Source organism: Phocoena sinus, chromosome X (genome assembly GCF_008692025.1).
Source record: "Phocoena sinus isolate mPhoSin1 chromosome X, mPhoSin1.pri, whole genome shotgun sequence".
NCBI lineage: Eukaryota > Metazoa > Chordata > Mammalia > Artiodactyla > Phocoenidae > Phocoena > Phocoena sinus.
Genome location: NC_045784.1, coordinates 40,234,771 through 40,260,699, shown reverse-complemented (window position 1 = coordinate 40,260,699; position 25,929 = coordinate 40,234,771). Strand labels below are relative to the sequence as shown.

Here is a 25,929-nt window from a genome sequence, read left to right as displayed (position 1 = left end):
AGACACTCAATCAACTTGCTTAAAACTAGGGAAAAAAGATGAAATCTTAAAAGCAGCCAGAGAAAAATTCTGACAACAATGTGTGTGGGGTTTATAATCTATGTGATGTAAAATGTATGACAGAAATAGAAGTATAATGTTTTAAGGTTATTAAACTATATTTAAAGTGGTATAATATGTGAAGGTAGACTGTGATAATTTAAAGATGTATAATATAAACCCTAAAACAACTACTAAAATAATACAACAAAGAGCCATAGCTCATAAGCCAACAAAAGAGAGGAAATAGAAGCATAAAAAAATCAATACAGGGCTTCCCTGGTGGCGCAGTGGTTGAGAGTCCGCCTGCCGATGCAGGGGACACGGGTTCGTGCCCCGGTCCGGGAAGATCCCACATGCCGCAAAGTGGCTGGGCCCGTGAGCCATGGCCACTAAGCCTGAGCGTCCGGAGCCTGTGCTCCACAACGGGAGAGGCCACAACAGTGAGAGGCCCGCGTACCGCAAAAAAAAAAAAAAAAAAAAAAAAATCAATACAAAAGAAGACAGAAGAAGAGGAAAAAGAGAACAAAACACAGATGGGAGCAATGAAAAACAAAGAGCAAAGTAGTAGATTTAAATCAAAGTATATCAATAAGCACACTAAATACAAATGGCATAGACAACCTGTGGTAGGCTGAATAATGCCCCCCATCCCCTCTCCAAAGATATCCACACCCGACCCTTGAACATATTATCTTACATGGCAAAAATGACTTCACAGATGTGATTAAGGGTATGGACCTTGAGATGGGATATTATCCTGGAATACGTGGGTGGGTCCAACCTAATCACAGGAGTCCTTAAAAGCAAAGGAGCTTTCCTGGCTGGGTCCAAGAGATGTGACAAAATAAGGGAGGGAAATGTGACATAAGAAGGACTCGACCAACCATTGCTAGCTTTGAAGATGGAGGAAGAGGTCCACAAGGCAAAGAATGCAGCAGCCTCTAGAAGCTGGAAATGGCTTTCAGTTTTTAGTAAGAAAATGGGAACCTCTGTCCTACAAGAACAAAAAACTGAATTTTGTCAACAACCCAAATGAGCAGGAAAGAGATTTTTCCCCTAGAGACTCCAGAAAGGAATGCAATCTGCTGACACCTTGACTTAATCTAGTGAGATGCATACTGGACTCGTAACCTACAGAACTATAACATAATGAATGTGTGTTGCTTTAAGCCACTAAGTTTGTGGTAATTTGTTATAGCAACAAAATTTAAAAAAATTTTTTTTAATTTAAAGACATTTAAAGGTTATTTGGGTTACCTTATTTAGGTTATTTAAACCTTATTTAAAGGTTAAAAGCAGACACATAAAAAAAATACAACATGCTAATGCTAATCAAAAAAAGCTGGAGGGCTTCCCTGGTGGCGCAGTGGTTGAGAGTCTGCCTGCCAATGCAGGGGACACGGGTTCGAGCCCTGCTCTGGGAGGATCCCACATGCCGCGGAGCGACTGGGCCCGTGAGCCACGACTGCTGAGCCTGTGTGTCTGGAGCCTGTGCTCCGCAACAAGAGAGGCCACGACAGTGAGAGGCCCGTGCACAGCGATGAAGAGTGGCCCCCGCTCGCCGCAACTAGGGAAAGCCCTCGCACAGAAACGAAGACCCTACACAGCCAAAAATATAAATAAATAAATGAATTAATAAAAAAAAAAAAAAAAGCTGGAGTAGGGAATTCCCTGGCAGTCCAATGGTTAGGACTCTGTGCTTTCACTGCCAAACTAAGATCCCACAAGCCACGTGGCATGGCTAAGAAAAAAAAAGAAAAGCTGGAGTTTTTTGATCTTTGCTCAAAGATCAAAATAGAACTTGGAGCAAAGAATATTACCAGGAATAAAAACGGTCATCTCATAATGATAAAGGGGTCAGTTCATCAAGTGAACATAACAATCCTAAATGCTTTTGCAATGAATAACACAGCTTCAAAATACATGAAGTAAAATCTGACAGAAGTGCAAGGAAAAATAGACAATCCACAATTTTGGTTGTAGAGATCAACACTACTCTCTCAATAACTGATAGAAAAAATAGACAGAAAATCAGTGTAGAAATAGACTTGAATAATACTATCAAGCAACTTGCCCTGTCAATTATAGAAAATTCTATCCAACAGCAGAATATACATTCTTTTCAATCACACGTGGAACATTTACCAAGGGCCATATTCCAGGCCATAAAACAGTCTCAATTAATTTAACAGAATTCAAGACATACAAAATATATTCTCTGACTGTAGTGGAATTAAATTAGAAATAAAGAAAAATATCTTGAAAAGCCCCAAACAGTTGGAAGCTAAAGTAACACAGTGTTAAATAATCCATGTCTGAAAGAAGAAATCAAAGGGGAAACCAGGAAGTATCTTGAAATGAATGAAAATGAAAATACATTACATCCAAGTTTGTGGAAGGCAGCTTGTAAAGAAAAAGGCTAACTCAGTAGGACTGGATTGCTCAAATTCTGCACATTCCCAGGAAAAACTCTTGGCCATCTCCTGGGAACTAAACATTGAGCTCTTGGAATGTTCTGTTAAGAGTATTGTGGGTTTTTTTTTTTTTTTTTAATGTCTGTCTTGGCCATGCTGTACCAGTTTGACCAGATAGTTTATGCTGCTAATGTGATTTATAGTGAATACCTGCATTTTATCTGTGAGTCTTGGTCTGGAGTCTGAGTAGCTGAGGTCATGCAGGTGCTGACCCCCAATAAAAATCCTGGAGTTTTCCTGGTTGGCAACACTTCGTACATTTGTCACACACTGTTGCTGGTGGAATTAAGCACATCCCGGGCAACTCCACTGGGAGGGGACATCTGGAACCTTGAGCCTGGTCTCTCCCATACTTCTCCCCATGTGTGTGTTCCCTTTGCTGAATTTAATCTGTATCCCCACCGTAATAAACTATAACTGCATAAAACAGCTTCTTAGTCCTGTGATTCTTTCTAGCAAATCAGCAAGCCTGAGCCTGGTCTTGGGGGACCCCTGACACACAGATAAAGCATTAATTAGATGGAAATTTATAGAACCAAATGACTATACCAGAAAATGTCTCAAATCAATGATCTCAGTTTCCACCTAAAGAAACTAGAATAAGAGCAGCTAAAGAAACCTGAAGTAAACAGAAGGAAGGAAAATAATATAGATGAGAGAGAAAATCAAGGAAAAAAGAAAACAGAAATACAATAGGGGAAAATCAACAAAAAACAAAATTAGTTTTTTGAGCAGATCAAGAAAATTTGTAAACCACTTGCCAGACTGATGGGGGGAAAAAAGGCACAATTTGCTAATATCAGGAGTGACACAGAACTATAGATTCCACAGAGATTAAAAGGATAAATTACCTGAAAGCCACAAACTACCAAAGCTCACTTCAGAAGAAATATATAAACTAAAGAAATTAATTTTGTAATTAAAATATTCTATCAAATATTTTATTTAGAAATACCAATTCTACGTAAACTCAAGAGAACTGGAGAAAATACTTCCCAACTCATTCTCTGAGGCCAACATTACCCTGATAACAAAACCAGACAAAAACATTATCAGAAAATAAAATTGTTGACCAATATCCCTCATGAACACAGATGTAAAAATTCAATTCAGTTCAAAAAATTGGCAAAAATATATAATCCAACAATATATAAAATAATAAAACATCATGAGCAAGTGGGTTTATCCCAAGAGTATAAGATTAGTTTAACATTTAAAAATCAATCAGGGCTTCCTTGGTGGCGCAGTGGTTGAGAGTCCGCCTGCCGATGTAGGGGACACGGGTTCGTGCCCCGGTCCGGGAAGATCCCACATGCCGCGGAGTGGCTGGGCCCGTGAGCCATGGCCGCTGAGCCTGCGCGTCCGAAGCCTGTGCTCCGCAGCGGGAGAGACCACAACAGTGAGAGGCCTACGTACCGCAAAAAAAAAAAAAAAAAAAAAAAAAAAAAAAAAAAATCAATCAATGTAATTCACCATATTAGCAAACTAAAAAAGAAAAACCATATAATCAATCAATGCAGAAAAATCATTTTATAAAATTCGACATACATTTCTGATTTTTAAAATCTCAGCAAACCAGCAATAGAAGGGGCCATCCTCAATCTTCAAGGGACATCTTGAAGATGAAAAACAAGATGAAAAACACTGAAAAACATTCAATTAACATCACACTTACTTTCCCCTAAAACTGGGAACAGACAATGATGTCTTCTCTGACCACTTCAACATTGTACTGGAGGTTCTAGCCAGTGCAAAAAGCAAGAAAAAGAAATAAAAGGCAATAATACAAGGGAAGGAAGCAGTTAAAATATCTTGATTCACACATGGCATAATTCTTTATGCAGAAAACCCTAAAAATCTACAGAAAATCTACTAGAACTAATAAATGAGCTTAGCAAGTTTGCAGGATACAAGGTCAATATTCGATAATCATTTATAGTTCTATAAAATAGCAATAAACATTGGAAATTATCATTTTAAAAACACAGTTCATAGTAGCATCAAAAATATAAAAGACTTAGGGATATGAAGATCTGTTTACTGAAAACTACAAAATACTGCTGAGAGAAATTACAGAAGATCTAAATCAATGGAAAAATATGATTTTAATGCGTTTGAAAACTCAATATTGTCAAGATGTCAATTCTCCACAGATTGAGCTATAGATTCAGTGCAGTCTCAGTCAAAATTCCAAAAGAATTTTTTTTTAAATTGGCAAGCTAAAATTCATCTAGAAATACAAAAGACCTACACAGCTAAAACAACTTTGAAAAAGAAAAGCAAAGTTGGAAAACTTACACTAGCTGATTGAAACACTTCATAGAACACAAAAACTAAATTGATATGACTTATAGACCTAACTGTAAAAACTAAAACTATAAGGCTCCTAGTAGAAAACGTAGGAGAATACATCGACTAGAATGGCTAAACTTTTGAAATCTAACACCACCAAATCTCTGTAAGGATGCAGAGCAACTAGAGCTCTCATATATTGCTGGAGAAGTATAAACTGGTACAACCACTTCAGAAAAAGTCTAACAATTTCTCACAAAGTTAAATATATACCTAACTTATGATCCAGCCATGTTTCTTCTCGGAAAAAAAAAAAATCAGAAGCAAAAATTGGAAACAACCCAATACAATTAGCAGGAGAATTGATAAAAACATTGTATTCTATTCATACAATGAAATCATACTCAGCAATAAAAAAAGAAGGAACTACTGATAGATACACCCATCAACATAGATGAATTTCAAAAACGTTATGCTTAGTGAGAGGAGTCAAACACACAAAAAAGTACATTTTGCATGCTTTCATTTCTATGAAGTTTAAGAATAGAAAAATTAATATATGGGGACAGAAATCAGAAAAGTGGTTGCCTGGGAGAACGGCAAGGGAGGAGGTGATAGAATAGAAAAGGACTCAAGGGAACTTTCTAGGGCAATGGCAGTACTTTTACTTTTTAAAAAAAAAATCTTTATTGGAGTATAATTGCTTTACAGTGGTGTGTTAGTTTCTGCTTTATAACAAAGTGAATCAGCTATACATACACATATATCCCCATATATCTTCCCTCTTGCGTCTCCCTCCCTCCCACCCTCCCTATCCCAACCCTCTACGTGGTCACAAAGCACCGAGCTGATCTCCCTGTGCTATGTGGCTGCTTCCCACTAGCTATCTATTTTACATTTGGTAGTGTATATATGTCCATGTCACTCTCTCACTTTGTCCCAGCTTACACTTCCCTCTCCCCATATCCTCAAGTCCATTCTCTAGTAGGTCTGCGTCTTTATTCCCGTCTTGCCCCTAGGTTCCTCATGACTTTTTTTTTTTTTTTAGATTCCATATATATGTGTTAGCATACGGTATTTGTTCTTCTCTTTCTGACTTACTTCACCCTGTAGGACAGACTCTAGGTCCATCCACCTCACTACAGATAACTCAATTTCGTTTCTTTTTATGGCTGAGTAATAGTCCATTGTATATATGTGCCACATCTTCTTTATCCATTCATCTGTTGATGGACACTTAGGTTGCTTCCATGTCCTGGCTGTTGTAAATAGAGCTGCAATGAACACTGTGGTACATGACTCTTTTTGAATTATGGTTTTCTCAGAGTATATGCCCAGTAATGGGATTGCTGGGTCGTATGGTAGTTAGTTCTATTTTTAGTTTTTTAAGGAACCTCCATACTGTTCTCCATAGTGGCTGTATCCATTTACATTCCCACCAACAGTGCAAGAGGGTTCGCTTTTCTCCACACCCTCTCCAGCATTTATTGTTTGTAGATTTTTGATGATGGCCATTCTGACTGGTGTGAGATGATATCTCATTGTAGTTTTGATTTGCATTTCTCTAATGATTAATGATGTTGAGCATTCTTTCATGTGTTTGTTGGTAATCTGTATATCTTCTTTGGAGAAATGTCTACTTAGGTCTTCTGCCCATTTTTGGATTGGGTTGTTTGTTTTTTTGATATTGAGCTGCATGAGCTGCTTGTAAATTTTGGAGATTAATCCTTTGTCAGTTGCTTCATTTGCAAATATTTTCTCCCATTCTGAGGGTTGTCTTTTCGTCTTGTTTATGGTTTCCTTTGCTGTGCAAAAGCTTTTAAGTTTCATTAGGTCCCATTTGTTTATTTTTGTTTTTATTTCCAATTTCTCTAGGAGGTGGGTCAAAAGGGATCTTGCTGTGATGTATGTCATAGAGTGTTCTGCCTATGTTTTCCTCTAAGAGTTTGATAGTGTCTGGCCTTATATTTAGATCTTTAATCCATTTTGAGTTAACTTATGTATGGTGTTAGGGACTGTTCTAATTTCATTCTGTTACATGTAGCTGTCCAGTTTTCCCAGCACCACTTATTGAAGAGGCTGTCTTTTCTCCATTGTATATTTGGCAATACATTCTTGATTGAGGTATGGTGTACGCATTTGTCAAAACTCATCAAACTGTACACTTAAGATCTGTTCAGCTTACTGTATGCAACCATATCTCAAAAGATAAAAAAGCAAGTTTAAAACACAGGCAAATAGTCTCTAACTATATGAAAAATCTGTCAACCTAAAATTAAAATTATCTTAAGATTCCATTTTCACCAATCATATTTGCAAAATTCCAAAAGGCTCCGCAATACAGTCTGTTGGCGAGACTGTAGGAAAAATAGCCAAGTTCACATATTGCTGGGGTGAGTGCAACACAGTATAGCTATGAAGGGTATTATCAAGCAAAACTATATATGCACTTACCTTTTGGCCCAGCAATCAGATCTCTAGGACTCTACCCTGAAGATATATATCTCCATAAACACAAAACAACATATGCATAAGTTCCTTGAGACACTATTTGAAATATCAAAAGACTGAAAACACCCTCAAATGTCCATCATTTGGATATAGTACATGCAAACAACAATGGAGTCCCATGAATTGATAATAATTTTTAGGATATATTCAGTGGAAAAAAGAAAAACAAACCAAGGTGCCAGATCTAGAGAACAAACTAGTGGTTAGTAGTGCGGGGAGGGCTGGGGAGCAGGGGAAGAGACAATATAGGGGTAGGGGATTTTTTTAAAAGGGTTATGGGATTATATGAAATCATGTGTGTGAAACTTTTGAAAATTGTAAAGCACTATAGAATTTAAAAATCTTTCATTCAATAATTTTTTTTTTTTTTTTTGCGGTACGCGGGCCCCTCACCGCTGCAGCCTCCCCCATTGCGGAGCACAGGCTCCAGACGCGCAGGCCCAGCGGCCACGGCTCACGGGCCCAGCCGCTCTGCGGCACGCAGGATCCTCCTAGACCGGGGCACGAACCCACGTCCCCTGCACCAGCAGGCGGACCTCCAACCACTGTGCCACCAGGGAAGCCCAATAAAAATTTTTTAATTGCTCAGTAGTATTCCTTTTTATGGGTAATCTACAACTTGTTTATTAATCTGCTGATGAACATTTGTGGTTTCCTTTCATTTTTGCTATGACAAAGCTGCTACGAAAAAAAAAACACCAAATAAACAAAAAAACCAAGATGCCAAATAATGTATACAACATGCTACATCTTGTGTAAAAAAGAAGGGAAATAAGACTATATAACAAATTTACTTACTTTTAGAAAGAGAAACACAGGAAATATGAGCTAATAAATTGAAAATGGTTACTTATCAGTGGTGGGTGGAGAAATCTGAAGGTGAAAGGGATGGGAGCAAGACTTCCCAGAAAGCACCTTTTAATATAGTTTTGCATTTTGAACCATGTAAATGTTATATATTTTGAAAATAAAGTTAAATCAAAAGAAAGGGTGGGGGTGGGGAGCTAGATGGATACTGAAGCAAGCCTAAAATTCAGGTTTCAGAGTGCTAGCATGAACTTCAATGTCAACTAGCAAATTACCTAATGTTCACACATGGCTCTTCAGTGGGCTCTTATTCATGAAATTTTTGTGCAGACCTTATCTGGAGGAGCAGATGGAGATAATCTTACAAAGGAATTCCAATTCATGAACTATGAGCCCCAACTGATACAGAAAAATTTATGACAGGATAATTTGTAGGCTGATCAATATTTTCAAACTATCCAGGTTTTGTATACAGCAGTTGTATTTTCAAACCTTTGGTACTTAGTTTTTCTTCAATGAATTTTTTTTTTTTTTTTTTTTGCGGTACGCGGGCCTCTCACTGTTATGGCCTCTCCCGTTGCGGAGCACAGGCTCCGGACGTGCAGGCTCAGCGGCCATGGCTCACGGGCCCAGTCGCTCCGCGGCATGTGGGATCTTCCCGGACCGGGGCACGAACCCGTGTCCCCTGCATCGGCAGGCGGACTCTCAACCACTGCGCCACCAGGGAAGCCCCTTAAATGAAATTTTTGATGTATCAATAACTCATATCGTTTTGAGCTTGTTCCCACCCCTCCCAAATGTTTTCAGTACTGTAACCCAGAAAATCTTGTTGATCGTAGATTTGGGTACTGATTTCCATTTATTAGACATAGAATCCTTTCCATGTGCAGACATTTCAAAATTTGCATCTGAGTACGTTTAATGAAAGAGGACATTTAAATCACATATATCAAGTTCTCTAAAGATAACATTCTCATCTAGTTTCACCCTGCCAAGTGTATTATTCTATCACAAAGTGGAGAGCTAAAGTTAATGCTTAGGTACAATTAACCATACATGCCTACAAAATCAGTGAATTTGCTTTCTTTTCTTCCCCTTACTCTCTTTAACAGATGTTGTATCTGGGCATTTGGAAGTAGGTGTAATTCAGAGTATTGCTTGGTGTTAATCATACCTTTAATCTATTTGAAGCCACCTACACTTTCACACACATGATTATAATACCTTAAGACAGTCCCTATGTTCATGAGGAATCTTTCTGTTGTTCACATTAAGACATGTTTAATCACTTCAAAGTGATTACATGGCACTGAACTACATGGCACTGAAGTTTTAAAACCCCGAGAAAACTGATTCTACATCTTTTTCAGGTTGGTACACTTAAAATTCATACTTTGAATATGTTAAATCAGATTCCCACCTTAAACTAGATTGGTAAGTGGTAGTCAGACCAAGAGTTTAGAAAAATGCATATTAATCTTTATATTGAGAATATTACTCGCTTTCTTGTTAGTTTGTTGAAGTGCCATTATTTGGTTTTAGGATGGGTACAACTCAGTAGACATCACTAAGACTTAACAGGAATTTCCTTTTCCTTTCTCATTTCCACTTTAATTCATTGCTTGCATTTTCAGTCTTTTTCAACCACAATTGAGGGTCCTAATGCAACCTAAACCCATGCTTCCTTCCCATTCTAAGAGCGCAAAAATCTAGGAATATGATGTTAGGAGGAGGTAAATACTACTACTCCCCAAATGCTTTGTTTGTGATAGTTCTTTATTACCCTTTCACTGTCTGTAGGATCTGTAGCAGTGTTCCTTTTTTTATTAGTTATCTATTTCATACATATTAGTGTATATATGTCAACCCCATCTCCCAATCCATCCCCCCGCCTCTTTCCCCCTTGGTGTCCATACGTTTGACCTCTACATCTGTGTCTCTATTTCTGCCCTGCAAACCGGCTCATTTGTACCATTTTTCTAGGTTCCACATATATGCGTTAATATACGATATTTGCTTTTCTCTTTCTGACTTACTTCACTCTGTAGGACAGTCTCTAGATCCATCCACGTCTCTACAAATGACTGAATTTTGTTCCTTTTTATGGCTGAGTAATATTCCATTGTATATATGTACCACATCTTTATCCATTCATCTATGGACACTTAGGTTGCTTCCATGACCTGGCTATTGTAAATAGAGCTGCAATGAACATTGGGGTGCATGTGTCTTTTTGAATTATGGTTTTCTCTGGGTATATGCCCAGTAGTGGGATTGCTGGGTCATATGGTAATTCTATTTTTAGTTTTTTAAGGAAGCTCCATACTGTTCTCCATAGTGGCTGTACCAATTTACATTTCCACCAACAGTGCAAGAGGGTTCCTTTTTCTCCACACCCTCTCCAGCACCCAAATGCTTCTTAACACAAACTTAACCACTATGACGTACATCCCAGCTTGCCCAGGATAGCCCCATTTCTTGGCTGTTGTCCTGCCCAACTAATAGCATTGTCCCTTTTCGATCTCAAAGGGGTTCTGGTTTGGACTATAAAAATGTCAGCCTAATTATATGTTATACATTTTAAAACAAACATTTTTCTCTTGTTAAAGAAATATTCAAAATGAAGTTTCTTTCAAACGTGACTACAGAGCAAGCACTCAGCAATCCCTATTTCTCTGCAGTAGGAGGTAGAATAGCACTTGCTCTGGAGTCGGATCAACATAGTTGGAATCTTACCTTCAATACTTAATAACCACAAACCTTGGGCAAGTTACATGATCCTCTCTTTGCCTCAATTTACGTATGTGTAAGATGAGGCTAAAACAGTACATCAGAGGGTCATTGTGAGGACTAAAGAGAATATATTTAAAGTACTTAGCACTATGCTTTGCAACAGTATTCAGTAAAGGGTAGGTATCTTCAGGCCATACTAAAAAAATACCATTCTCATTTCCCTGTTCAACTGAAAAGTATTTCTTCCTTTCCAAACCAAAATACCACATGGGTTGCTTCATGGTATATATACAAAAGTATTAATTACTGTGTAAAGCACTCAAGACAATGATACAAAATGTTTAAAATTGATGACTGTTTGCTGTTTCACAAAGACCAATGTAATTGCATCCCTGGTGCTCTTGGAAGACCGAAGTGACTCCACCACCCCCTCAAATTCAGCACCTCTTCCCATCTACTGCAATCCATCCGGTTGTTGCTCCACTGAAGGTGCTCTGGCAAATGTCACCAACTATCTTGTGCCAAATCCAAAGAAATCCATTTAATCCTCATCTTTGCAACATGGAATGGTTACTTTTGAAAAACTTTAGCGTGTCTAAGATCACCCCGGCTGGTTTCTTTTAGCTTTCTTCTCCTTTGCAATCTCCTCTCCCCTTACATGCTGACGTTCTTAAGTGGGTATTTGATCGACCTCTCCTCACCATACAGTTCCTGTATGATCTTACCTCCTCTGGCTCTAAGCACCACCTCGATGATGGACAGCCAGATACATGGCTCCGGTTCAGGCCTCTCCTAATTCCAACTACTTAGATGCGTTACAAGCAGTTCTACTCTGATTTTCCATTCTAGTTAGAAGGGCCTCCACCCACTGGTAGACATCTAATGGGTCCTGTGGACTTCACTTTTGTCTTCCAAATCTGCGCTCCTATTTCCATCCTCACAACATCCAAAGTCCAAGTCCAAATCACCTCTTCCTTGAATTTCTGTGTTTTAGAAATGCCCCCCTAGCAGCAATGTGGAAGATAAAGCAGGCACGAAGACTACTGCAAATTCAATGCTGTTCTTTTGCTTAATTCTGTGCATGGTTCCACATTAACCACGGGGTAAAGTGTAAACATCTCTCATGGCAGAGGAGGCTTTTCAACATCGGGGGCTTCCACTCTCCAGTACACTCCTCTAATCCCTTAGTCAAAGTTCCCAAATCCTCTTGCTCTAGGTGTGATACAAACCCTGCTGAAATGCAAGTCCCAATCAATACTATTCACCTTTCTTGTTATCTCTTCTAGGTTCTGCTTGACATATTACATGAATCTCCCATATGAGGTGCATGTATGAAGAGTAAAAGGCAGGGATCACATCTTATTCAGATTCATTTTTTAGGAGATACTAAATAAATATATTGCCTAAATGAAAATACACATGATAATTTAAAGATTTAAGTTCTGAGAAGCAGACACTTCATTTAATGTAATTTCATAATATTACGTGATCTTTTATTTCAGTTGCCTATTACTAGTAATTTGAGAGTCCCAACTGTCAAATACTACTTTGGAAAAGTGACTTAGATTTTAGTTCAAAATACAGAAGCCAAAATTTAATTGATTTAACTTAAATGGGTTAAACAAGTTAAACTGCTATACTGATGGTGTAAGAGTTCCTATTTAGCTGGTGACAACGAGAAAAGAATATGATTTAGTTCTCACTTTCTGGATCAACATCTTTTTTTAATATGTCATATAATTAGTTTCTTTCTCTAAACAATGTGTGTGTGTGCAAATGATGCAAACTCATTTCATTATTAAGGCACCCAGATAGTGTGTGCTTAGCTGGACTTACCTATATAAGCAGTAAAAAGAAGAGAGAGAAAAAAAGCATGCTATTTCTTCTGCAACCTGAAAAATGTAAGTTATTAAAGCAGTTAAATTGAAGAAAAGAAAGCAGTTTACATAAGACTCTGTTCATCTAGTTACACCTCAGACTAATGTTGATAGGTTTGACTTGTCTCCTATCCTCTACCCATTCAAACACTAAGTGAGCAAGTATTACTCTGAACCTTTAACTTCCAAATATTGTATTAGTGAAACACCACTAAATTACTCTTAAATGTCAGACAACTTATGTTAATCTTGGCAATAAACCATCTTAATAAAACCATAGAAAAAATGAGACACTGTGTTAGTAAGATAAACTAGGAATGGTTAAGGAACATTTAGGCATAGCTTTAGCATTCTTATAATCTTTGCTTCTGGATGGTTGACGTACTTTTTTTTTTTTTAAATTATAGTTGATTTACAACGTTGTGTTAATTTCTTTGACTTGCAATTTTTATTTGCAAAAATGTTTTGTCTTGTTTTTTTCTTTTCTTTTTTCATTGGCGATACGTGGGCCTCTCTCACTGTTGTGGCCTCTCCCGTTGCAGAGCACAGGCTCCAGGACGCTCAGGCTCAGCGGCCATGGCTCACGGGCCCAGCCGCTCCGCGGCATGTGGGATCTTCCCGGACCGGGGCATGAATCCGTGTCCCCTGCATCAGCAGGCGGACTCTCAGCCACTGCGCCACCAGGGAAGCCCGTCTTGAGTTCTTTTAAAAAATCAGTGGTTAAACATCTTAAGCAGCACTTAGACAAGCACTCTTGCTTCTTAACTAAAATTTGTAATTATTTCCTTCTGAAATTTTAAGAGATGATTGCTGCTAGCAGATATTCAAATTCAATTATTTACCAAATTATTAACTAATTGGATAAAATATCTCTGTGCTTTTAAAGTCTTCAAACGGTTTCTAGGAGGACAACATACTCCACAACTATCTGAAAAAGAGCACTTGTTAATGCAGTCAGCACAGCATTTCACCAGTTAGGATTATAAATTCTCTTTAGTTATATATAACTTCCTTTACAGCATTCTCTATGCACCTTCATTGCATATTCCTGGAAAAACCTTAGAGAGAACAGCATGATAAAATGAGAATATGTGCCAAATACAAGGTACCATTATTATAAAATGAAATACTATTGGTAATTAGAAGTGATGTGTTAATGCTAATATAGCTTACTATATTTTATTAGTGATGTGGAATTGGAAGACTCCCTCCCCTGCCCAAATCATGTCATGCAAGCAGGAAAGCATGAAATGTCAAAACTGCCTAACATTAAAAAATAAGTCTCTTAATTTATTTGCATTCTAAAATAGAGCCCTTCATCTGAATCTTTTTTCCATATAAAACACTACTAAGTGATGTACAGGATTTGTCAAGCCCATAGAACATTCCCTTTGAAATCTTAAGTTCAATCACTATTTGTTTTCTACTATTATACTACATTTTGGCAGCAACTGTTTATTGGTCTGTCATTGCAATAATTGCAACTTAACAATAAACCAGTCTGACATTTTAGGTCTTGAAGATACATACCATATATATTTCTTTAAAAATAATCATACTTTTGTAAGCAATACTTTACAGTAGACACCTCAAAAATCTACCATAGATGTGAAACTTAAAACGAGAAAAATTTAAGCTCTAAATCTTTATACATATATATCCAGATTTCTATATATATTATATATACATATACAAGTATATATAAAATATATATAATCAGATTTGAAAAATGAACAAAAACTGGGCACTGTACATAAAGTCTTTTTAAAACTCAAACAATAGAAACCTCTTTAAACATTAAACAATTTTAATAAAAGTTTCTGTACAATGCTAAGCAGTTTTATTTACACATAGAAAATGTAATAGGAGTAGTGTTTGAAATTACAGAACTCCTTAAAATTTCAATGGCAGGTAAATCTGGAAAAAATAACAGCATTCCATTCACAAATATTTTCAAGCAATAAATATGTATTTATAAATAGTGTAAATTTACATCAAGATTAGAAACAAAAATCACAAATCTGGTTTATTCCTTAGTCTATGTGCAATCCATTATCTTTGTGACTTGGCTGTTAATTTTTTAAACTTTTTATTTAGGAACCAAAAGTGTAATAACCGTCATGGTTTCAAAACAAGACAGAAAAACATAAAAGCAGTAAAAAAGTTCCTTACCTAACTTTTCACATTAAAAAAAAGTTGACCAAAGAAAGACTTAAAATTGCTAACTACCTTACAAAGAAATGACCAGCTAGGCTAGTAGTTTTTTCCAAGGAAAATTCTGAAGGGGGAAAAGATAGATGAAAACCAATTCATCAGCCCAGAAATAGAGAAATATAAAAGAGGTTGTCTTCAAGTCAGTAGTCTGTATGATGTTGCCAGTTTTGTCAGATATATACAAAACATGGAAATTATTATTTTTTTTTTCTGAAGTACAGCTGATCAGCTTTGTGAGAGTCCTGGAGTAGGAGCAATGCTCTCCCCTGTCCAGTTGGTTGACACTCCGCACTTGGAAGGTTGCATAGACACAGTTTTCAGCCAGCAGCCTTACGAGATAGCTACAAAAACCAGTGGTGCAGAACTGGGTTAGTTCCTGAATAGCAGAAAAGTTCTCATTTAATGTCCATGGAACAATATCAAGATGAGGAAGATGGTAATGGAGGAGCCTGAAAATAAAAGTAAAGTATGTTACTTTGGTATACAAATTGTTAACAGTGTTCCCTAGCTCCAGGTTACAAACACAGCCTGTGTATGAAAGTAAAGGAAATAACAATTCTCAAGAAAGTTCAACGGCCTGCCACACTCTCTCTGTCAAGCACAACCAACCTCCCTTACTGTCTCCCACCTGGCCAATTTTCCTAAGAGTCTGAGACCATTACCCAACTCAGCACATCCACATTTTTCGGTACTTGTTCACCAATTAGTCAAAAACTCTTAGAATGTTATTAGGTTGACCATTTTTTGAGATTGCTTAAAAATATAAAGAAGGCTTGTGGAAAATAATATAACAAAGCAATTATGATTTCATTAGTGACTTGCTTCAGAAGCTAACTCAACTAGATAATAAATTTTGTTTAACACATTCCAGATAATTTTCTTCTTCTTCAAGCAATCCTGAAGACCATTCAAGTGAAAGTATCAGGAGCTAAATTTCAAAAGTTCAGTTTCTGATCACATATGTAAGAGAAAAAGTACTGAGGGAATTCAACAATTCTCTTCTATTCATAAAACTACTGATGTGCTAGAGTAAAATGCTTCCCCCTAAGCATCTGCTGTTTAAAATTAAAAACTGTATGCAATTTATAAAGATACTTGAATTTCATAAGGTTATGTAACATTGCAGGAAGTTAAGCTCCATCAAATATTCCCATAAAGTTAATACTTCTGGCAAGGACAAGATTTTAAATAAATACAATTAGCTCTGAAAGCAGAAGTATATTTAAAAGCATACATACTGATTCATATTGTGGACACTAATAACCTATATATACAAACATTTTATCAACTGAGATCAAATCACATAAAGGATGTGACAGTGTTCTAAAAGCACACAGATTTTTAAATGTAATTACTGTGACATTATTTAGGGCTGGTCTCACCCGGCAAGAAAAGTGAAAATGAAATATGCCAACTTCATAGGAATAAATACCTGGAAGTGGAGGAGGGGGAGTGATATGTTTACTCATGCAATATCTGATGAGCCAAAGGAAATTTTAAATATTTCATTACCTCCTCCTTATCAGGTGGCAGAACAAACACTGCTGCTTCCCTATCCAGCTAACTATATACACACATGTTGATTTCACTTACTAATGTAAATTGGTCATAGACTTGCATCAGGTCCTCCATTTTGTACTGTTCTAGCACCACAAAATTTTCCAGGTTTCCACTTGTTTTTCGTGCACAATCTTGGCAATGCACTATGTAGGTCTTTTGAGAATTGCTCTCATTAGTGACAAAAAGCAGATCAAAAACCTCCACCTATTTATACAAGAGAAAAAGCATTCAATAGAGACAGTAGTATTTATTTATTGTACTACTTTAGTATAATCATAGAGTTCTACTTCACATGGAGTTGTGGACAGTGATCACTGGTTAAGAGTGGGTACTAAGAGTTAAGAGTGTTTAAGAATCTTTAATAGATCAGGTTTATTTTGCACCAGACCCAAAGACATGGGTGGTAATGTCTATTTAGGGGAGTGACCTTGGGGAATGACATATTCATTACAACCACTGGCAAAAGCCTAATTCAAAAGTTTGATAAAAGTCAGCCTATTTATTTGTTTTAAATTCAAAACATTAGTATACAATCAGATGAAAGTGATCATTATTTTCCTTTTACTTCTCAATGATAGTACTTATCACAGGGCTCTGTATATGGATATTTGTCTTCCCCAATAGACTGAGCTCCTCAAAGATGAAGACTATGTTTTACTCATCTTTGTAACTCCAGAGCATATCATTTCACAGTGCTTAGTGCTTAGCCAAACCTCAAAACAAACTTGTTGAATGAATATAATCTGATTATTTCACAGATGAGGAAACTGACAGGTAAGTGACAGTGAGTGAGTGTTCAGCTATAAGCCTCATGTTAAGGAGTATGAGTACAATCAGAAAGTATAGTCATGAGTATAGCATGATTTTAGAAATAATACCTCTGTGTTAGAGAGACTGATGAGTTGCTAAGGCTCAAGCAGGATAAGGAATAACAGTACAGAATAAAAGTCATTCTCAAATACTGGAAAGCTTATACATTCATTTTTCTGAGGTATAACACACCTAACTAGAATCTATCTGGTCTCCCAATGGCATACTTTAGCCAGGTTATACAGCATTAAAATAGCTGATAGATAGACTGAATCATCTCAAATAAAAGTCAACATCAGAATTACAGAATTTCAAGGTCTGGAGTGGATCATTAATATCCCTGGCTTTGGCATATCCTTGAATGTATTCAATGAAAGAAAATTCTCATGACTTCGTGTCTTCTTTGAAGTTATGTTAATTAAAATCCCAGAGTTACCCATGTTTTCCATTACTATCAATGAGCAACAACATGCACCTCATAATCTGAGCTACAACATTTGTGAACATCCTTCAACCTGTCCCTCACTTCTGCCATTTAATGAGTTGTCTGGTGAATTTTACCTTCGAAATATTTTTGTACTCCTCTCCTTCTTTAATATTCCCACTGCCAGGTTCTAGTCTAGGCCTTAGGATAACAACTCTTAACACCACTGCAAGAGCTTCTTATCTCCATCCTCTCCAATCACTTTTCCAACTTGGGTGCCTGCCCAAAAACTTTTGATGGCTCTATGACCTCCGAATAGATATCAAATTCCTTAAAATCATTCAAGATGCTCTGCAAACTTCCTACCAACTAGGCTTATATGTAGAATTTACATAGTCTGTGTTCCAGCCACACTGGACTATTTACCGTTTTCTGAAGAAACCATTCCATTTCCCATGTTGTTCCTATAGCTCACAACAACATTCATTCTACTTCCAACTGTCATCGTTTTTTAGTCCGCTAAAGTCATACTTATCCTTCAAGGATGGACTCAAATGTTAATACTTTGGTGAACTCTTAGGCCAATACTAGAAGGAAAAAATTAGGTCATTTTCTCCCTTAGTGTTATCCTAACAGTAAGACCAAGACCAACTTTGCATTCACCACAGTCTCATATAACATCACAACTATTTGTAATTTGTCTTCCCCAAGTAGGATGTAAGCTCCTTCAGAGCAGGTACCATATCTTTGTTTCTGCATCTCTTGCAAGCCTTGGCCACAGGAGAAGATTGACCCATGTACTGTGAATTGTACCAGAGAGGACTGAACAATGATCTGCCTGGAGCTATACTGAACTATATCCACTTTACTGGCATCTGTATAAATCTGGACTGTTCCCAGTTTAAAATCTCAAGACTAAACTTGACGCTTATCATCTGTATCGGTATCCATGGGGGATTGGTTCCAGGACCCTCCATGGATACCAAAATCCAAGGATGCTCCAGTCCCTTACAAAAAGTGGCGCAGCAACTGCATATAACCTATGCACATCCTCCCCTATAGTTTAAATCATCTCTAGATAACCTATTAATACCTAAAACAATGGAAGTAATTGCTGGTGCATGGCAAATTTAAGTTTTGCTTTTTGGAACTTTCTGGAATACTCCCCACCCCACCCCGTGAATATTTTCGATCTGTGGTTGGTTGAATCCACAGATAGGAACCTGTGGATAGAGAGAGAGGGCCAACTGTTACCTACCAGATAAATGACACTAGTAGATACTTTTAGAGTTAATTCACAGTTAGTGAAATGGCGTACCACCAGATTAAATTTTAATATAGTAGGTAAGTAACAAGACTGAACACAACAATTTCAGTAAAATGCATTACATAAAAGTACATTTAAAAAAATAACTATGGGGCTTCCCTGGTGGCGCAGTGGTTGACAGTCCGCCTGCCGATGCAGAGGACACGAGTTCGTGCCCCGGTCGGGGAAGATCCCACATGCCGCAGAGCGGCTGGGCCCGTGAGCCATGGCTGCTGAGCCTGCGCTCCGCAACGGGAGAGGCAACAACAGTGAGAGGCCCACGTACCACAAAAATAAATAAATAAATAAATAAATAAAATAAAATAAAATAAAATAAAATAAAATAAAAATTAAAAAATAAAATAAATAAATAAAAATAAAATAAAATAAAAAATAACTAAAGAGGGCTTCCCTGGTGGTGCAATGGTTAAGAATCCACCTGCCAGTGCGGGGGACACAGGTTTGAGCCCTAGTCCGGGAAGATCCCACATGTCGCAGAGCAACTAAGCCCGTGAGCCACAACTACTGAAGCCTGCACACCTAGAGCCTGTGCTCCGCAGCCACCGCAAGAGAAGCCTGCGAACCGGAATGAAGAGTAGCCCCCGCTCACCACAACTAGAGAAAGTCCACACACAGCAACGAAGGCCCAACACAGCCAAAAATAAATAAATAAATAAATAAATAAAAACAAAACAAAAAACTAAAGAGAAACCAAAACTGGAGAGGTAAGAGGTTTATAAAATAACTGTGGATAAGAACAGTTACTTACCTCACAAATGCTACAGTAATGCGCTGGCTCTTCTTTTGTCCGCCCATGCCAGATAATCTCTTTTCCTGCAGCAATGAGAGCTTCCCTCAATGTCTGACACTGCTTCAGAGTTCTCAGAAGACAATACCTATATTGTGGGGGGAAAATTATTTGTGACCAGCAACTGAACATTGAAAATTTTTAGCATGAAAGATGTATCAACAGAAGTAATGCCAAGAGATTCTGTTCTAATATCTGTAACCACATTTTTTTTCATCAATTTCTCAGATATTCTCAGATTTTAAAAATAAGGCCAATACCCAGCAGGTCTGACAATGACAATATCAGATCGTTTAAAGTTGAGAATAATTGATATCTGAATATCAAAATATAATAACCTGACACCTTGTTTAAATGTAAGTTGCTAATTTTGGCTCTTATTTGGGCAAGTCAATTAACCTCTTTGGAAGTCAATGTCTCATCCTTGAAATAAGGGGTCTGAATTCCAGATGTGAACTCTATGATTCTAAGTAAGGCAGGAAAGCACACTATTTCTATCAACACTACCTAGACACTCATAAACAGCATCACTTATATGGCTGCTTTTGAAACTTTTGAGTATATAAGCAGAAAAGTATTTATGGATTTAGTCACTACACCATACAAAAAATGGTTTCACTGTAGTGCTGAAGAAGAAAAAAGACACTTCATTCCTTGATTTTAACTTGAAGATAATACAGTGAAATATTTCATTCATATTAACATAATTGAACTGTTCTTATACCTTTTCTAAACTCATACTTATGATGCTAATGATATAGTGAATTCTCACAATTTGTGATTTTCCTATAGTTTGCTGTCACTACTTGGAATTATTTGCTAAGTTCTCTCACTCGGAACTACTAATATTTAAAGTATGATAAATAATAGCATATTTAATTTCTCTTAATTCATACTTCCTTGCTATTTTACAAGTTACTAGGTTAAAGTACTGTAACTTATCAGAACCCACATAAATTAAAAGCCAGCATAAAAAAGATTAAAGATATATGTAAAATTTGATAACTTATTTAACAAACATAAAACAACATCAACTTTATAGTTGTAAGGCAAACCCCTTAAGTATCATTTTCAAAGGATTTCTCTGTCAGTTTGGCTCCAGCAATTCTTGTGTGTTTAACTTATTTAGAAACAAAACAATGCTTTAGACTATGGTTGCAAGTCAAAGCTAGGACAGCTATGTGTGTGTATGCATGCCGGGGAGGAGCAAGTAAAAATTCAGATCATGGCAAAAACGGAGAGCATATAATTCAGACTTTGCTGCTAGCTCTTGAACAGAACCTGTTCCTCCCTTTTGCCCTCTGTGTCCTATATACTTCATCTCTGAAGGCACTGATCTAACTGAACAAGTTTTCCAAGCAGGGCTTCAAAATAAGGTCTTTTTCACAGGAAAATACTGCCTAAAACTCTGCAGTATAGAGAGATTTATATACTTACTTATAAATAAGTATAAGTATATAATTAAGTACTTATAAGTACTTCCTTATACTTATTTATATATATATAAGTATAGGAAGATTTATAGACTCCACTATGCTCCCATGTGGGAAAACAAACAAAAAATGATAAAACAATACTATAAAAATAAATAAAAAATAAGAACAAGACAGGAAGCATGGTATTAGGTACTTCACACATATTATGCCATTTAGGACTCTTAACAACCCTGTGCAGGAGGCACTATTATCTCCACCCCACAAATAAGAAAACTAGGGCCTAGAGAAGCCGATATTATAAAGCTATTTTTAAGTGGTTGGGCTAGGGGTTTGTAAAAGCAGAAAATCTCAAGTTTCCCCTCACTATCTTACACTGTACTATCTTCTTTCTGGTCTCTTTTCACATCTTCTTACCCACTTTCCCCTTTCTCTTTTGAAAATGAGATTCTTGGGGCTCAGTCAGCACAGTTTTCCCCACACACAGAGCCTTGGTTCTGTGGAGTATTATTCCACTCTTTAGTCAGCAAATGAACTTTCACTTCCAATGCTACTAACTGCTTTGGCAGTTAGATTAGACTGTAGTTTATAATTTATGGCTAGTTTGGTAGTTTCATCTAGAAAAAGGCAATATACTACTTTTCTGCAAACAATAAAGGGTTAGAGTTAGGGTTGCTAAGAATAAATACTAAGCCAACAGTATTTTGCTTCTGAAATCACAGCTCCAGAATTTTTATTTTGTGAGATACTGGAGTCTAAGAAAACCAACAGCTCTATTAATCTGATCTGACAACGAATAACCAAGTCGCGGTTTTCCCCCTGCCCTTATGATTTTTCTGTAACAGTAAAATTTTTTGTTCCTTCCCATTTTCAAAGGGTAGCAGTTGGAACAGAAGAAGAATTGAGAGAGACAGAGGCTCTTCTGTAGTTTCGGGTTAGCAGATGCAAACTAATACATATAGAATGGATAAACAACAAAGTCTTATTGTATAGCACAGGGAACTATTTTAAATACCTTGAGATAAACCATAGTGAAAAAGACTATAAAAAAGAATGTATATATATGTATAACTAGGACTTCCCTGGTGGTCCAGAGGTTAAGACTCCGCACTTCCGCTGCAGGGGGCGCAGCTTCGATCCCTGATTGGGGAACTAAGATCCCACATGCCACGCAGTGCAGCCAAATATATATACACGCACACGCACACACACACACACACACACACATATATATACACACACACACACATATATATACACACATATATATAAAACTAAACCACTTTGCTGTACAGCAGAAATTAATACAACGTTGTAAACAACCACACTTCTATTAAAAAAAGAATTCAATTTGTTAAAAAAATAAAAAATCACTAGCAAAATGTGTAAAACTGTAGAAGACAGAAGATGCTGTTTTAAATACATTTTAGGAACAGGGTCAGAAATGATTTCAGAGCTAGAGAAGCTGGGAATCAAACTTCCCTTTGACTTTTCAGGATCAGTCAGGATCAATCTGGTTTCAGGACTCAAGTACTGGTTTTAGTTGTTTGGATAAAAGACTACACAAAAAGGCAGGGGTTATTAAAAGGCAGATCTGGCTTGGAAGAAAATCGCAAGGAAGAGGCTGACTGAGGGCTGGGTGTATTTGAGGTTACACAGAAGAATATAATCCAACCATAAACCCATCTGGCAAAGATGAAACCTAAAATGGGATGGAATTTTAGAAAACAGCTTGCCATAGGGGATAGAAATGAAAATATACTTGAAATATTACAATAAAAAAACTGAAGACAATAATATGAGGACAAACGATCATACACAGTATATTTATAAATCAACATATTAGGCAAAGACAGACTTAGTATGCCATGGATGCTAAAAGGAGAGGGAGGCAGAACTCACAGTTTTCATAAAGTTGTCAATTTAGATGTGACAGGAAGGAGAAGTGGGAGGAAGGCACCTTCTAGGCAAAAGGAATTCCATGAGCAAAGGTAGTGCCCGGATTATTTAGGGAATAAACAACTGTTCTTATGACTTTAATCTTGGGATGACGTTTCTGAGGTAAGAGAACAAAGGAATGAAGCTACTGATATTACTGGGTTGGCCAAAAAGTTCATTCGGGTTTTTCCTTATGACAAATCCAAACGAACTTTTTGGCCAACTCAATATATTATGTTGAAGTTAAGAAAACACTGGGAACTAGTATGACATTTTGGGGGTAACCTGACTACGTTTCCAAAGTAAATTCCTAAATATCGGTGTGGAGACAAGATGAAGCATGGGTTAACTTGCTATGGCACTTTTAAAGTCTTTATGGTAACAATCTCTGCCACTAAGAAGCAGATGATGTACAAATTTTAAAAGTATACCAAGAAGTGCCTTGCCTTGCCCAGTCTCTCTTACTGAAGGACCCATGTAGGCAAAGTGAGCCAACATGCGAGCCCTCAAAACTTCCCACCTGTCACTCCAAAGGTGGATTCCCCTAGGACAACAGTGAGTGTCTAAATGTCAGTAAGACATATAACAGTTTCATTTAAACCAACCACATGGCTGAAAATCAAGGTCTCAGTCAATGATAAAATGAGTATCTTACGAATTTTAAACTCTCAGATAGAAAAAACACGCATGAAAGCAAATATATGTTAACCACGAGAATGCAGGGTTTTAGAATTTTTAGATTTTGTTTGCTCAATATTTTCACAAAGCATTGCATATTTAACCCAATGGTGTTATTAGAAGACTCCCAAGGACAACAGCACTAAAATCTATACTAACTATGGACTGGTCTTCATGGCTATACCCTCTTATTCAATTATTAGGCCAATAGCCTATGACTACAGAGCTGTAGAACACCTCATATATCCATTTAAACATGGGAATCAAAGGGAAAAGGGAGTTAATATTTAACAGTCTGCTTTATTTTATACTCAAAACCTCAGTGCTTGTGATAAAGTATATATTATATAGATAGGGTAATAATCTATAATACGTGTGAAAGAAAAGGAGAAACAAAAATATTTTTAGTTCTAAAAGAGACTGAACCTAGACTAGGGTGTCCCTAACTTGTCTGGACCATAGAATTCATCTAGGCCATTCACTGTGAAAGAGATTCCCAGGGTTCTTCACACAGAGCTCTGAATTTATTTATTAGGAACAGAGTCTAGAAATCTATTTTAATAAGAGTCTTGGTTGATTCTTATAATTAGGCCAAGTAAGAACCAGTCAAACCTCTTACTTCATTAGAAACAATGTCTAAAATTTGTAACAGGATTTTTCAGCAAATCACCATGTTTTTATGATTAGAGCCATAAGAGATCAATCACAGAGAGAAAGCCAGAGAGTAGGAAAGAGCACCGATTCTGGAGCTAGACTGCCTGGGTTCATATCCCAGCTTCACACATAAGTCTCAGTTTTCTCAAATGTAAGGAAGGCACATCTAACTTACAGTACTATTATGAGGAGTACACGTTATATAAAATGCTTAGATTAGTGCCTGGAAGTTACTGATCAATATTTAATCTTGGTATGTGAAATTTTAAAATTGTGTTAAAATAATTAATGACTAAATTAATTTTTTTATTTGAAAAAATTGTGCAATGAATGCCAACTGGAAGGGTAATAGTTACACCTAAAAGAACATAAAACAGATTATTGAAAAGGTGTTAGTCTAGAGTCCAACAGGTCAGGATTTCTCAACATCAGCACTATTGTTATCTTGGGCTGGATAATTCTTTGTTGTGGGGACAGTCCTGTGCATTGTAGGATGTTTAGCAGTGTCCCTAACTTCTACCCACAAACTATCAGTAGCATCCCTCCCACTGAAGTCATAACGCTGCCATATGTCCCTTGGGGAAGAGGGTGGGGGGAGGCAAAACTGCCTGCAGTTGGGAACCACTGAACTAGGTCCATGAATACTAACTTACTTAAAAAACAGGTGACTGACCCTTCTATAATTAATATTAATAATAATTATCACAACAGCTACCATTTACTGAGTGCTTACTCTGTGCTAAGACCCATACAATACTCATAAAAGCTATTAGAAAGAATTATTATCCCCATTTTCAGAAAAGGAAATGAAGACTAATTTTGACCACGATCCCCCAGCCAGTAAATGGAGAAGCTAAGACTTGAAGGCAGACTGGACTCCAAACAACTACACAGTGCTGCCTGTAATATTTCACTGGAATATTAAATAGCACACACTCTAAGACTGAGCAAAATTTAAAAGGAAAGGCAAATACCAAACACATAATAACAAACACATAACACAAAGGGCAAAGGGAAAGCACATTAATACTGTACATATAAGACATTACATTTAAAAACTGAAATATAAAAACAGTACTTTATAAGATGGCCAGAAGAATGACAAAATGATATGACAAGAAATTAAATTTGTGGGGAGTGGTTTTCAATGGACTTGGTACTGTTGAAATTTTAGAAAATTTATTTTCAACTACTGACTTACACCTTATCAGTATTTTTAGAATGTATTAACATATGGCAGATTAGGGGGAGGTAGACTAGAGAATGTGTATTCTGAAAATTAACACTCTACTACTACTATTTTTTTTAAATTGGGGTATAGTTGCTTTACAATGTTATGTTAGTTTCTGCTGTACAGCAAAGTGAGTC

The 25,929-nt window shown here is 37.0% G+C and overlaps 1 protein-coding gene across 10 annotated transcripts in view; it reads right to left on the bottom strand.

The window, feature by feature from the left end:
• Window positions 1-14,005: 14,005 nt before the first annotated feature.
• KDM6A (lysine demethylase 6A) overlaps window positions 14,006-25,929 on the bottom strand; it is a 208,997-nt gene continuing 197,073 nt past the window's right edge. For 9 of the 10 annotated variants that reach the window (XM_032620727.1, XM_032620729.1, XM_032620728.1 and 6 more), the window contains 3 exons: window positions 19,820-19,946; window positions 16,544-16,714; window positions 14,006-15,399 (listed from right to left, as the gene is read on the bottom strand). In XM_032620727.1, the coding sequence (XP_032476618.1) occupies window positions 15,370-15,399; window positions 16,544-16,714; window positions 19,820-19,946 (328 nt within the window). In that variant the 3' untranslated portion in view covers window positions 14,006-15,369. The remainder of the gene's footprint in view (window positions 15,400-16,543; window positions 16,715-19,819; window positions 19,947-25,929) is intronic. The other variant, XM_032620736.1, reaches the window with a different exon arrangement.